This window comes from Metarhizium brunneum, chromosome 1 (genome assembly GCF_013426205.1).
Source record: "Metarhizium brunneum chromosome 1, complete sequence".
Lineage (NCBI taxonomy): Eukaryota > Fungi > Ascomycota > Sordariomycetes > Hypocreales > Clavicipitaceae > Metarhizium > Metarhizium brunneum.
The window spans coordinates 5,641,588-5,656,760 of record NC_089422.1 but is presented as its reverse complement, the minus strand read 5'-3'; the positions used below and the strand labels follow the sequence as shown (position 1 = coordinate 5,656,760).

Below are 15,173 nucleotides of genomic sequence, written 5' to 3'. Positions count from 1 at the left end.
CTATTAGCACACGATTCGCTTCTTATAGTCATTGACTCACTAACACATTGTTAGCCACCCAGTATGTAGCAGTCCGAAGCTTGCATCCAGGTCTCTTACCCATCCGCGGATGGATGTGAAGTGTGGCTACCTGATTCTACACAATTTTCCATGGTGAAGTACATGCGCCAAGACCTTGTCGTGACGCCGCATTCCAAAGTGTCCTAGACTCCTGAGTCCTGAAAACGGATAAGAAAGCGGGGTAAAGAATAGTTGGGAGGGGGTGACTGGCCTGCCTAGTCCAAGCCATCAATCTCAACAGACACGATAGGACGTAATATTGGGTTGCAATATGTCTAGTGTTTTGAATCTGCCTTCCATGATAGTCACAAGCTTAAAGCGACTTGGCAGCATGTCGTCCCTATTCTGTTAGCTGCATGTCCCAGTACACACTAGGGACGTGTGGCACAGGTGGATCTTGCACAGCCCCACCTTGACTTTACGCTACATGCATAACGGCGTCTATCGCCTACCCAAATCATGGAAAAAGACGCAATAAGCAACAAGTGTGTGGAGAAACGTTCAGAGTCAACACTGGAACACATTTCATACTTTGGGCGAATCTGTTTTGCATCCCAGCAATGCCTTGTGCGACAGAACCTGCACCACAAGCCTCATCATGGCCGTACAATCATCAATCGACAGCCAGACGGGCCGTGGGGGAGCGGGAATATGGGGCGCCGAGCCGTCCCGCGCGCTAGTTGCCGAGGCACCCGGTCCCGACTCCACCCGTCCCGTCAACCTCCTCATGCTGGCCGGTGACGGCGCAGAGCGTCGATGGGGTCCCCATCATCGCAAATCCCCAGCATCTTGTCCGTAACGTAGCCCGCCAGCCTCTGCGCATCGACCGACCACTTCTGCACCTCCTCCTCGGTCCACCATGCAAACTCATTCGCCTACAACCCTAGTCAGCGGCAGAGTGACACACAAGTCAAAAAAAGAAAAGGATACCCTACCTCCGGCCGAACCCACGAGCGGCAGAAAAAAATGGCATGCAGCAGTCTCGGAATCTGAGTGGAATTAGCCCCTCCTCCGTGGAGCGCTGAGCCCAGAAAAAGAAAAGCCTCGCCCGGCTGCATCTCTACGGCCCGGACTTGGTCGTCGGTGGCTTCGCGCGCGTCGCCCCAGAGATGGGATCCGGGAACAAACTACAGAATTGCTCGGGAATGAGTGGTTTTTTTTCATTGGTCAAGCATATACCGGTGAGAAGAGACTTACCAACGTGGCGCCATTCGCACGGGTTGTCTGAACCCCCGGCACCAATAACGCAATCCCCAGATCGGATCCCAAGCAATACCCCGACTCCTCCTGGCTGGGGTGTACTTTCTGCCATATGCTGTCGTCGCGGTGCAGGGCCTGTCCGGCGCCGCCTGGAAGGGTAAGGATGCTGTTGGCCTGAGACAGAATGGCGTTGGTGCTGCGCGCCCGCATGCTATTCTTGTCCACTTCGGGAGGGTTCACGGTCCGGAGAAAGTGGTTGACAATCGATTGGATATTGGGGTCCAAGGCCCATTCTTCTCGTGCCGTCTCACTGAGGCCGTACAAGTGACCGCAGTAGATCCGTCCATTGTAAATGGCTTTGAATGCCTGTCAAGGGCGGGGGACGTGGTTAGCCTTCCTGGCGTTAGGTGTAGAGAGGAAGAGGGCAGACATGTACCTCATCGCTCTTTCGTCTCGTCATGATTTCTTCGGTATCTTGGTTTACTTTGTCAACTTGTCCTGCTGAGGTGAAGCCAGTCAGGATGACTCCTCCGTCCTCCTTGACCACTCGGATGGCCTCCTCTGGGCGATCGAGGGGAACGCGACGTGCCATGGCGAGGGGGCCGGGATTCCAGTTGTTTGAAGGATGAAGTTACTATAGAAGTGAAAATTTTGCAGCGTTCAACTGAGGAGTCTTAGCCATGTCTTGATTTTTCGGGACCTGAATATATACCTAGGTAGTTGGGCTTGTAACTACCTATGTATCCTATGATAGCATATATGTAGGGTTACATTAAATCTGTACATGTACACCCTCTTGCCCACACATATACTTAGTCTCAGATATTGTATTTACGAGAAAATAATCATTTATTTGAATGGAATAAAATGATAAGGGACTCAGGTATTACTGCTCGAATTAGAAAGTAATAGTGAATACAAAACGGCCCAGTTTATCTTATCATAGCATACCCTAGAGGTACCTGATACTCACTTGGTTAAAATGGCCGTCTGTAAATGGAAACGTAGCAGAGGACGCGTGCATGTGAAAACTCGTTAAAAACAAAAGAAAGGAAAAGAATCCACATAGCAAATTCCCCATGTCGCACATTTTGTGTGATCAAGGCCGCAGACTGCATAGCCTGCATGATGCAGAACCAGACTACATGTGCTTGCCCCGCGTATCGAGAGCTTCATCCAGAGATACATTCACACACCGGGAAAGACCCCGGCAAAGAGCAGAGGGGAGGATAATGTCTGGTAGTATTCTACTCTGTGTTTCACATGAGGTACTTTTGCTGCTCCTTATACCAAGGCGAGCAAAACCATTGGGCGGCATCACTTACCTTTGCACCGCTGAACTGCATCCTCTCTCTAGCCACACTCGATAGAGCTAGAGATAGACGCGCACACACGCACATATTCTGGGCAAGGCATACACAAAGAGACAGAATCAGAGAAACATTTCATCACCAAGAACATCGAAATGGGCTCCAGCCCGCAGCAGGCCATGAATGGAGACATGGTAGATGACCATGCTGCCAAAGCTGACACCAATGACATCAAGCAACTCCAACAATGGAATGGAAAAAGTGTCGTCAGGGACGATGCTCTGCGCGTGCACGACCTAATCCAGGCGCATTTCGACGGTCAACCGTCTGCCCCCAGCGTGTGCTCTTGGGATGGTAGTCTAACCTACCATGAATTGGACCAACTGTCCTCGGGTCTTGCCGCCGAGTTGGTGGCCCGAGGAGTTGGTTGTGAGATGTTTGTTCCCTTGTACTTTCAAAAATCGAAATGGACCGCCGTGGCTATTCTTGCTGTCGTTAGAGCCGGAGCGGCCTTTGTGCTGTTGGATGACTCGCACCCGTTGCCGCGCCTACGCGAGATCTGTGAAGAGGCGCATGCGACGATTGTACTGGCCGCCAGTGAGTTCCGGGACAATGCGCAACAGCTGGTAGACGAGTCCCTCGTCATCTTGGTTGGAGAGACGCAGTCGCAACAGTGGCCTCGGGACAGCAATGAATCCTGGAGAGCATCGCCCGTGACGGGGACCAGCGCGTTATATGCCGTGTTTACCTCCGGGTCTACGGGCAAGCCTAAAGGCGCGGTGAACGAACATGCCTCCCTTTGCGCCGCGGCCGAAGCCTCGGGGCGAGCCCTGGCCATGAGCTCACAGACAAGGGCCTTTCAGTTTGCTTCCTATGCATTCGATCCAACAATCATGGACTTTCTGCGGACGTGGATCTACGGCGGATGCGTATGCATTCCGTCGCCAGCCCAGGCGAAAAACGACATTGCCGCCGCCATGGCCCAGCTCGGGGCCAATCTCGCCAGCCTGACGCCCTCGGTGGCGCGCCTCCTCGATGCCGACGCGCTGCCGGCCCTGCGAGCACTGGAATTCGCCGGCGAGCCCATGCTCCAAAGCGACCTGGAGAAATGGGCCGATCGGGTATTGCTGGTCAATGCATATGGCACCGCCGAGTGCTCCGTGTACTCGGTGATTTGCTCTCCGGTGCGCCGCGACGGAAATCCGCACGACATCGGCTTCGCGGCCGGATGTGTCGCATGGATCGTGGACCCGGCCGACCATCACACTTTGCTTCCAATCGGCCAAGCCGGAGAGCTGGTGTTGGAGGGCGCCGGCATAGGACGAGGCTATCTGAGCAACAAGGAGCTGACGGCGGCCTCCTTTGTGCTTGGCCCGGCGTGGCTGCACCAGTTCAGAGGCGAGAAATCCCGTCATATTCGCCTGTACAAGACGGGCGATCTGGCGCAATATCAACCCGATGGATCTCTCCGGTGCCTGGGCCGGAAGGACACCCAGGCCAAAGTTCGTGGCCAGCGCATTGAGCTGGGCGAAGTCGAATGGCATATCGGAGACCTGCTCCGTCAGCGCCACCAGGTGGTCGTAGACGTGGTCCAGGTGCACCGCGGCGTTGGTACGCAGGCCGTCCTCGTAGCATTCGTGCGACTCCGAGATGCTGTGATCGACCAAGAATCCCCGGCCACTGGCTTGTTTGCCACACCAACAGACGTCTTCCGCCTTCAAATGGAGAAGGTAGAGATGGAACTGAAAGGGCGAGTGCCCGCATACATGGTTCCCGGGGCCTTTGTCGCGCTGAACTATATTCCCCTGTCTATATCAGGCAAGACAGATCGTAGGCGGCTCCGAGAAGAAACCGCCCAACGGCCATGGGCTGGCATTGAGGTGTACATGTTACACCAGAAGAGCAGGCATTATTCTCCGAAAACAGACATCGAAAGGATCCTCCAAGGCTCATTTGCCCACATTCTCGGACTGCAAGCTGAGGAGCTCGCCCTGCACGATTCTTTCTTCCGCAGAGGAGGCGACTCCATCTCGGCCATGCAGCTGAGCGCCCACTGTCGCCGTCGGGGTCTGTCCATCACAACCCAGGAGATTTTCCAATATCCTACAATTGCTGAATTGAACGCTAGAATCCTCACGCAAGTGGACATCCAGGCCCCCTCCACAGCCCTGCCATTTCCTCTCTCCCCAGTACAGCACATGCTGCTTCAGCAAAAGAGCTTACCCGGCCGGGAGTCTCAAGGTTTCCAAGTTCCCAGTCGAACCCTACTTCTGCGCTTGGCGAGGCCCATCAGTCTAGTAGAGTTGGAATCCGCGATACAGTCCGTCATTCATCGCCAACCCAGCCTGTCCATGAGGTTTACCACTGGAAAAGACGGCCAGTTGATGCAGACAGTGACATCTTTGATCCGGGGCTCGTATCAATGTTGCCACATTCAAACCTCTGCTGCTTCTGTGGCAACACTGGATCCTCGCCCGGAGCGTCTCAACCTGGAAACCGGACCACTTCTTTTGGCTGATTTAATCACCACGCAGAGCGATGATAGTCAACAGCTACTCTTGGTAGCCTCCCAGATCGTTGTTGACGTCCGTTCCTGGAAGATCATTCTCGACGAGCTCAGCAGCTGTTTGACCGGCGGCGACTTTTCTTCGTCCGTCGCAACAGGATCGTTCCAGTCGTGGTGTGAGGCTATTAAACCCCATATAAACGGACAACTCAACGGACAGCCCGCTGGATGGACCAAGTCCAGCTTTTGGGGATCAGTCGATTCCAGCAGTACGAAGAGTAGCAGGACCATCTCGACTGAGTTTATTTTGGATCCCTCCAGAACCGACTTGTTGCTGCAGAGGGGACAGCATGCCCTTCGCGCAGAGCCGCCAGAGATACTCCTCGGTGTCTTTTTGCATGCCTTCAGGATCAGCTTCCCAGGGCGAGACGGTTTGCAAATTTTCATGGAATGCGATGGACGGACAGCAGGTGTTTCTCAGGTTGTCGGTCAGTTTACCACATACACACCTATCATGTTGCCGTCGGGTCAAGATGGCGATGTGGTGGATGTGGTGCGCCGAGCAAAGCATGCTCATCGGAAAGCGTGTAAAGAACATTCAATGCATTCTAAACACACGTTTCCAATGGAGGCAATCTTTCATTGGAAGCAAGAGAAGGAACATCGGGCTCTCGGTTCGGGATCTGGGGTAGGAGAACTGTTTCTGCAAGAGATATCATCTCTAGGTGGTAGTGAACCGCACCAACTTCGGAAGCCAGCCCTCTTTGAGCTTAATCTGTTGCAATCAAGCAGCTCACTTACTGCTTCCCTGGTCTATGGGGAGCATATGCTGTACAAAGACGCCATTAGTCAATGGTTCCAGCTTTCCCAGGACACGTTGGATGAGCTGCTGCGGCGACTGGAGAACCTCCCGTTTCGGCCTACGCTCGATGACTTCCCTCAGTTGTCCATTACTCCAGCAGGGCTGGAGACCCTGATCTCGGATGCATTAGCTCAACAAGATATTCTTAGTCCGTCAGACATCTCAGACATCTACCCGGCCTCTTTCATTCAGCAGGGAATGTTATTAAGTCAAGCTCGGGACCCTCAGGCCTACTGGTCTCGTACCTCATGGGAGGCACGCTCCCGCGATGGATCTGTGGTCGTGTTGCACAGGCTTCAGGAGGCATGGCAGCAAGTAGCCATGAGCCACTCTATACTCCGGACATTATTTGTGCAGAGCCAAGATGGTTTCCACTACCAAGTTCTGCTGACGAGTCCGCCCCTTCCGGTGAAAATCCTGCCCTCGAATGCCCCTGACCAAATCCAAGTCACAGCGAACGAGGCGCCTGGTGTCTTGGAAAGTCGCACATTACTTCCTTGGAGTCTCACTCTAAGACCTCTGAATAGCAGTAGTGTAACGTGCGAGATTCAGATAAGCCATGCTCTTATGGATGGTGAGTCAATGCAATTGTTGATCCGGGACGTTCAGCGTGCGTATGATGCGGAACAGCCGAAAAGGGCCCCTCCCTTGTATAGCCAATATGTCGGTTATCTGAACGAGGTCTCTCGGGATCCCGTGCTAGAATATTGGAAAGATTACCTCGAGGGAACTGAGCCGTGTCACTTTCCTGCGTTTCCGAGTTCGCAGCCCACCACGGCAGTCGGCAAACTCGTAGATCTCGACATTGTCATCCAGGATACGCACAAGCTGTTTTCTTTCTGCAGAGAAGAGGGTATCACACTCTTCAATGTGGTTCAGCTGGCATGGGCCATTGTGCTTCAATGCTACACGGGCAACGAGACAGTTGCCTTTGGGTATTTAACATCCGGACGAGACGTTCCGATTGATGGTGTAGAGGATATGGTGGGCCCTCTTATCAATATGCTGATCGCGAGGATTGATCTCCAAGGTGATCTAAGCGTCCGGACGCATTTACACGAATGCCGAGACCGGTATATGCAAAGTCTTCCCAATCAGCACTGCTCTCTAGCCGCGATATATCGTGCCCTGGGCCATTCTGGAACACCCATGTTCAACACCATCATCACTTACCAAAAGCTGCTACCCATTAATACCAGTGCAACCATAGAGTTTATTGAGATCCTTGATCAACAACCCACCGAGGTGAGCTGTCTTCACAACTCGACACAGACGTGAGCTGACCCAACCACACTAGTTCGATATAGTCTTGAATGTCAGGGCTGGCCGCGAGGATGCGGCTGTCTCATTTACCTATTGGGAAAATAAGATTCCGCCTGAGTTGGCTCGCAGCATAAAAAGCACTTTCAGCGCCGTACTTGGAGAGATCACCACCCGGCCGGATGTGTCTGTGTCTGAGGTGAACATGGTAAGCGCCGCAGACCTGGTTCAAATTGTGGATTGGAACAGCCCCCCAGCTGCTACAGTGAGCGCCTGTATCCATGATATGGTCAGGGAGGAATGCATTGCACATCCGGACCGGCTGGCGATAGACGCATGGGATGGAAGCTTTACATACCAACAGTTGTGGGATCATTCCTCCTCGCTCGCTGCATGTCTAATAGATCAGGGAGTTGGACCGGAGATGCCTGTGCCGATTTGCCTTGAACGGTCCGCCTGGGTACCTGTTTCTAAGTTGGCTGTCCTCAGGGCAGGAGGCATATGTGTGCCGTTGGACCCTAGCGCTCCCGTCGAACGTATTCAGGCCATGCTTGAGGAGGCCACGCCAGAGATCATCATCGTCTCCTCGACAACGACCAATATTGACTTTCAATCCTCTGCGAGGAAGATTGTCATTTCTTTAGACATGTTTGCGCACTCCGCCGCGCAACTCCTGGATGCATCTTCACCAGTGCAACCGAGCAACGGCGCATACATCCTATACACCTCCGGCAGCACCGGTCGTCCCAAGGGCATCATCCTTCAGCACGATGGGCTCTCCACGAGCATACGTGAGCAGAGTCGCAGATTAAGCATCAATGGTGAGACCCGAGCGTTGCAATTCGCCTCATACACTTTCGATGTTAGTGTTTGGGAAATCTTTGCGGTCCTGACATCGGGGGGATGTGTCTGCATCCCTTCACAAATGGCAAGAATGAATGAGCTGGCGACATTTATATCAACTGTTAAAGTCAACTGGGTGGCCTTCACCCCGTCCTTCGTTCGTCTTTTCCAGCCCAAAGACTTCCCCAGCGTGCGCACCATGATCCTGACCGGAGAGAACCTGCCCCAAGATATCGCCGATACCTGGTGCAGTAAAGTCGAGCTTGTCAACGCTTATGGCCCTACCGAGTGCACTATTTGCACTACGCAGCCTGTAGAGGCCGGTCGATGGACTATGGGCACAATTGGATGGCCCGTTGGAGGTTCTGGTTGGGTCGTTGATCCATCCAACATCAATCGACCCATGCCTATTGGCGCAATAGGAGAGCTCATATTCGAAGGACCTGTTGTAGCTCGCGAATACTTTCGCCGGCCTGATGCCACCGAGATCTCCTTCGTTTCTGCTCGACCATCCTGGTTGCCCACTTCTTCATACAACGGTTGTCGGTTATATCGAACTGGTGACTTGGTGCATTATAATCCGGATGGCTCTCTGCGATATCTGGGTCGCAAAGATAGCCAAATCAAGCTTCGTGGCCATAGAATCGAACTGGAAGAGGCCGAATTTCTTATTCGGCGTCATCTACCTCCCGGGTACAATGTCGTGGTTGATGTTATCCATCCGACTGATCAAGCCAGATCTAGTATTTTGATTGCATTTCTCTGCAACGAGGCGGACACAAGCCAGAATCTCCCGCCGCAGTCACTCTTGATACCAGCGAGCGACAGCTTCCGCTCGCTGTCCCAAGACATCCAAACGAAGCTACCTCTTTCCATCCCCAACCACATGATCCCTCAACTCATGATTCAGATTTCGATGATTCCGAGAACCAAGTCAGGAAAAACTAACCGTCGCATCATTCGAGTAGCTGCGTCACGGCTCTCTCGCACCGACCTCGAGGTGCTGGTGGATGCCAGGGGAGGAGGCGGAAAGATGCAGCCTACAACGCCAAATGAGAAGCTCATGCAGAGTCTCTGGGCTACGGCGCTTGACCTGCCGACGGAAAGCGTGGGAGTTAGTGACAATCTCTTCCAGCTCGGCGGCGATTCCATAACAGCCATGAAAATCGTGGGCCTTACACGCGCGGCAGGCTATACTCTGGTGGTCTCCGACATCTTCAGCAGGCCCAGCCTATCACGTTTGGCCGAAGGGTTACAGCGCCGTGATCTATCATCCGTCCAAAATTCTGCTCCATTCAGTCTAATACCATCCGAAGAGAAGCCCGAGGCGCTCATAGAGATAGCGATGAACGAATGCCAGGCATCCTGCGATGATATAGAAGACATTTACCCATGCACGGCGCTTCAGGAGGGTCTTGTGAGTCTTACTATTAAACAGCAAGGATCATACGTAGCTCAGTACCAGCACCGAATCAATCCGGGCGTCGATATCCCTCGTCTTGCGGCCGCATGGGACATGGTCGTTGCTGCCAATCCCATCTTGCGGACACGAATTATCCAGTCACAGTCCGCTCGCACATTCCAGGTCGTCTTAAAGCATGGCCCTACCTGCGTGATAGAGTCCTCAAGCTTCGAGGAGACCATGAAGGCCACAAAGGAGGCCAGAATCGCACTAGGAGCGTCGCTGCTTCAATGCGTCATAATTTCTCAAGAGTCTGAGACATTTTTGGTCCTCACTATTCACCACGCCGTGTATGATGGTTGGTCAATGACGCTTCTTCTTGAGCAATTAGAGTCGGCCTATGCTGGTCAGAGTTTGAAGCTTCGGCCTTTCACAGGCTTTGTAGAATATCTGAGTCGTGTGGACATATCAGCTTCTAACAAGTTTTGGCGGTCTCAGTTCACAGACTTAAACTGCGCCGTGTTTCCCACTCCCTCGGTTCAGCTTAACCGTGCTAACATGGCGACTACTCTGCAGCTTGTGGAACACAGGCTGGAGACTCCGTCTGTAGGCTCCAAGTTTACCCTTTCAACCATAGTCCGCCTTGCCTGGGCTATGGTATTATCCAAGCACACAGATTCGCGTGATGTTGTCTTTGGGGCGACTGTCGCCGGACGTAGCGCGCCTGTCGCAGACATTGAGCAGATGACAGGCCCTACAATGGCGACAGTCCCATTCCGGGTAAGTATCAATCCCGCAGAATCTGTGCTGGAATCATTGGAGAATGTGCAGGCTCGAACCATTGATATGATTCCTTATGAGGCGACTGGTCTTCACAACATCAAGGCTCTAGGAGCAGATGCGGCGGTCGCGTGTCAATTCCAGAATCTCCTCGTCATTCAACAACAGCAAAGCTTTTACCAGCCAAAGCTTATGCATGAGGTTCAGCGATTCACGGAAAATATCGCCGCCATTAATACATATCCATTGACCCTGCTATGCAATCTCAACGGAGACCATATTTTGATCCAAGCATCCTTTGATTCAGAAGTGCTGAGTAAAGCAGAAACTGAAACTTTGTGCTATCATCTGGGACAAGCGATCCTTCAACTTGTGGAAAAGCAATCCTTAAATGTTTCTGATATTGATCTGGTCGGGCCGGAGACAATACAGCAGCTTCAGGCCTGGAACCAGAATATCCCTCCCCAGGTGGACGGCCTGGTGCACGAGGTGATAGACGGTCATTGCAAGAGCCAGCCGCAAGCACTTGCCGTCTGTTCATGGGATGGTGACCTGTCTTATAGCGAGCTAGACAGCTTGTCCTCTCAGCTCGCTGAAGTATTAATTGAGCGGGGGGTAGGGCCAGAAGTACTTATCCCTGTATACCTGGAGAAGTGCAAGTGGACACCTATTGCCGTGCTCGCGATCATGCTCGCCGGCGGTGCGTTTGTGTTGATGGATCCTGCACATCCCTTGGATCGTCTGAAACTCATTCATAGTCAGCTGGATGCCCCTGTTTTGCTTACGTCCACCTCACTCTCGTCTGCTGCGTTGAACATTGCTTCCACGGTTATTCTTCTGGATAGTGATGAATGGCAAGAGGAGACGGATAACAAATCAACAACACCCAAAGTGTGGAGGGCGTCCGGTGTCCAACCGAACAACAGGGTGTATGCAGTCTTCACCAGCGGCACCACCGGTACCCCAAAGGGCGTTGTCATTGAGCACGCGGCATGCCTTACGAGTATGCAAGCCCTCATAGGGCCCATGGGTATTGACAGGAACACACGGGCTCTCCAGGTGGCTTCTTATGCCTTCGACGTGAGCGTCTCTGACCATCTGGCGACTTTGCTTGCCGGGGGTTGTATCTGTATTCCGCAGGCCTCGCAGCGGGAGAACAACCTTGCGTTGGCTGTAGAGGGACTCCAAGCCAACTACATGCATATCACCCCGTCACTAGCCGAGCTTCTGAGGCCAGAAGATGTTCCTGGGCTGCGTACTCTGGTGCTCAGCGGAGAGCCGATGACCGCAGGTCTCGTGACCACCTGGGCTGGCGCAGTGAAGCTGGTCAACGCATATGGACCTGCGGAATGTTCTGTTGATTGCTTCGTCAATGCCTCCATCACGAGCATGACGGATCATTCCAACATTGGCTATGCTACCGGTAGTGTTGGCTGGATCGTTGACCAGGAGGACCATGATAAGCTGGCTCCAATTGGCACAGTTGGTGAACTTGTTGTCGAGGGCGCGATCTTGAGTCGGGGCTATTTGAATGATGAACAGAAAACTTCTGCTGCCTTTATCGAGGATCCCGCGTGGGTTCGCCGGTTTCCACTCAAATCTGGTCCACGGAGGTTGTACAAAACGGGAGATCTGGTTCATTATCACCCGAATAACGGATCAATGTGCTATGTCGGCCGCAAAGATACCCAAGTGAAAGTGAGAGGACAAAGACTTGAGCTAGGAGAAATCGAGCATTATTTGAAGGAGTGCTTTGCAGAGGCGACGCGTCTGATGGTGGACCTGATTGTTCCAGTTAGTGATGACGAAAGACCCGCCTTGATGGCATTTATCGAAATTCCCAGCGAGTATCATGATCTTCGGGGAGAAGCTTCTGCACATGGCCTCTTCAATCAACCTAGTGATACGTTCCGAGCCAAGGTGCAGACAGTGGTAGCTCAACTCCGCAAGAAGCTCCCACCTGCCATGGTGCCGGCAACTTTTATACCCGTGGTGAAGATCCCTCTCTCATCGTCTGGTAAAACAGAGAGAAAAACTGTACGCCAAGCCGCTTCCCGTCTCGCAAGAGAAGAAAAAAGACACTACATGGCGGCAAGCAAAGTTAAACGAGCCCCGACCACTGACACGGAGCGTCTTGTCCAGTCTATCTCTGGTCGTGTGTTGAAGGTGCCGGTCGAGGATATCGGAATGAATGATACCTTCTTCGAGCATGGAGGGGACTCAATCTCGGCTATCCGCTTCGTTGGGGATGCTCGTCAGGCCGGTTGGACGGTACAGGTGGTAGATATCTTCAGCGAGCCGACCCTCGCAGCGTTGGCTGGAAAGATGCATCGCAGTGAAGGCGACTTAACAGCGCGACTAATTCCACCGTTTCTCCTTCTGCCAGATGAGGCTGAAATAAGCCGACTCTGTTCTCTGGTAGCCAGCTCGTGTTCTATATCCACTGACCGGATCCAAGACATCTATCCCGCAACCGCCCTCCAAGCTGGGTTGCTGGCGTTAAGCTTGAAGCAACAAGGGGCCTACCAGGGCTATTTTCCTATACGGCTGCCGTCCGGTGTCGACCTCGATAGCATGAAGAAGGCTTGGGAGTCGACCGTAAAGGCGAATGTCATTCTACGCACTCGAATCGTCCAAGACGCCGATGGACAACTATACCAGGCCGTACTGGATTCTGAAGTTGAGTGGCACGAGGCAGCTAATCTGGATGAGTATTTCAAAGTGGAAGCCTCTATACCTATACGCATGGGGGGTCCTCTAGCCAGAGCTGCCATTGTGCAGGATTCTAAGCAGGGCGGGTGGTATCTGGTGGTGACGCTGCATCACGCTTTATACGATGGATGGTCCATCCCTATGCTTGTCCAGGATCTGCAAACAGCCTATATGGGCCAGATGTTATCTCCTCGTCCGTTCAATGGGTTCGTGGACTACATTTGCCGCGCTGATGATGTTGCTAGCTCCGAGTTCTGGAGAAACGAATTCGAGGGCCTTTCCTGCGAACAGTTCCCCCCGCTGCCTTCAGCTCATCATGTTCCATCCATAGATGGCTTCCTCGAACACACGCTCGCGCTCCGTGGGCTGTCTTCTGACTTCACCATTTCCACAATAGTACGCCTAGCTTGGGCAGCGGTGATCTCGAGCTACAGCAGCTCGGACGATGTGGTTTTTGGCACCACTGTCGCTGGACGCAGCGCTCCAGTCCCAGGCATTGAGAACATGACAGGCCCAACTATTGCCACAGTACCCATCCGCATTCGCGTCGACCCCAACATGTGTACCAAAGATGCACTGGGAGACATCCGAACACAGGGAACCCAAATGATACGATTCGAGCAGACCGGACTCCAATCCATCCGCTCGCTGAGCCCCGAGGCCGCGTTAGCTTGCCAGTTCCAGAGTCTGCTTGTGATTCAGTGGATGAATGAAGAAAGTACCGAATCGTCAGACTTCTCTGTGGCCTACGAGTATGCTCATGACGAGAAAGCCTTCTCCTCATATGCCATCAACCTCACGTGCGACTTGGCTTCCTCCGCAATCAAGTTCCGAGTCGCGTTTGACAGCCACATCACCGAGCCCGCCGTCATGCAAATGATGCTGTTCCAACTATCCAATGCAATTTCCCGAATCATGGATAACGCTATGTTTGTCAGGGATCTGAAGGAGATTAGTCCACAGGGCATGCAATCTCTCCTCAAGCGGAACGCCCATCTGCCACCACGTGTTCAGGCTTGCGTACACGATTTAATTCTATCCTATAGTGAAAATACGCCAGACGCAATTGCCGTGGACGCCTGGGATGGGACGCTAACGTACCGCGAACTGGACTCGTCTTCCTCCAGCCTGTCAGCGCACCTACTCTCCTCAGCCCAAGTGAAGCCCGAGACAATTGTCCCTATCTTATCAGAGAAGTCCATGAACACAGCCATTGCGTTGCTTGGTGTGATGCGGGCTGGCTTGGCGTTTCTTCTGCTTGATCCTTCACAGCCAGCCCCCCGCCTGAAATCCCTTTGCGAAGCTGTTGAGGCAAAGATAATTGTAGCATCAGCGAAACACGCCGATCTGGCATCCACACTGGTCCCAGAGGCACGGGTAGTGGTGTGCTCGCGGCAAGATCTTGCGTCCTCTGGTTTCCCTAACGGAGTGGCCCTCCCAGTTCCGGTTTCTGATCCCAGGCAAATTGCCTACTGCGTCTTCACCAGTGGATCTACCGGTACACCAAAGTGCATCCTTATCGAGCATTCCTCCTTCTGTACCAGCAGCCTGGCGGTAGGGCGGCTCATCGGTATGGACCAAAGCACGCGGGTCTTCCAATTCGCATCCTATGCATTCGATGTCAGTATCACCGATCATCTGCTTCCTTTAATGCATGGAGGCTCCATCTTTATTCCACATAGCAAGAATGTTAAGAATAACCTACCAGCTTCTTTGAGGGAGTCGCGCGCAAACTTTGCAGAATTAACTCCCTCTGTGGCTAGAATGCTTGATGTAGGCGATGTATCCAGTCTGCAGATCCTTGTCATGAGCGGTGAGGCCATGACCCAAGCTGATGTTGAGAAATGGCAAGACAAAGTCCGTCTCATTAATTTGTACGGGCCTGCGGAGTGCTCCTGTGCCGCAACTGGGCAAAACCCGGTGAGCCTAAGTCATCCTCCTCAAGTGCTCGGTAAGGGCATGGGAGGTGTTTGTTGGGTTGTAGATCCTGCTGATGACGAGCAACTGGTCCCTATCGGCGCAATAGGTGAGCTAATTATCGAGGGACCAATTGTTGGACGAGGGTACCTTAATGCCCCGGAACTGACAGCATCTGTCTTCGTTCCATCAATGCGATGGCTCCAGCGAGTTCGCGGCGAAGAAGATCGTGTGTACAAAACTGGCGATCTTGTGCAGCTACTACCTACCGGGGACCTGAAATATATCGGCCGCAAAGATCTCCAGGTAAAAATTCACGGT

At 53.0% G+C, this 15,173-nt stretch overlaps 2 protein-coding genes across 2 annotated transcripts in view; one reads left to right on the top strand and one right to left on the bottom strand.

Annotated features, from left to right (window-relative positions):
* Nucleotides 1-785: 785 nt before the first annotated feature.
* On the bottom strand, nt 786-1,852 carry swnH1_0 (Dioxygenase swnH1; the record flags this gene model as incomplete). The annotated part of the gene is made up of 4 exons (XM_066129791.1): nt 786-935; nt 996-1,187; nt 1,258-1,626; nt 1,697-1,852. 4 exons carry the CDS (start codon nt 1,850-1,852, stop codon nt 786-788), a joined length of 867 nt encoding a protein of 288 aa, XP_065985672.1.
* An 873-nt stretch (nt 1,853-2,725) lies between these two features.
* The window catches only part of NRPS32_0 (Nonribosomal peptide synthetase 32), a gene marked incomplete at both ends in the record, with an annotated part of 28,516 nt that continues 16,068 nt past the window's right edge, over nt 2,726-15,173 (top strand). Inside the window, 2 exons of the mRNA XM_066129790.1 lie at nt 2,726-7,183; nt 7,236-15,171. Coding sequence (XP_065985947.1) covers nt 2,726-7,183; nt 7,236-15,171 — 12,394 coding nt within the window. The remainder of the gene's footprint in view (nt 7,184-7,235; nt 15,172-15,173) is intronic.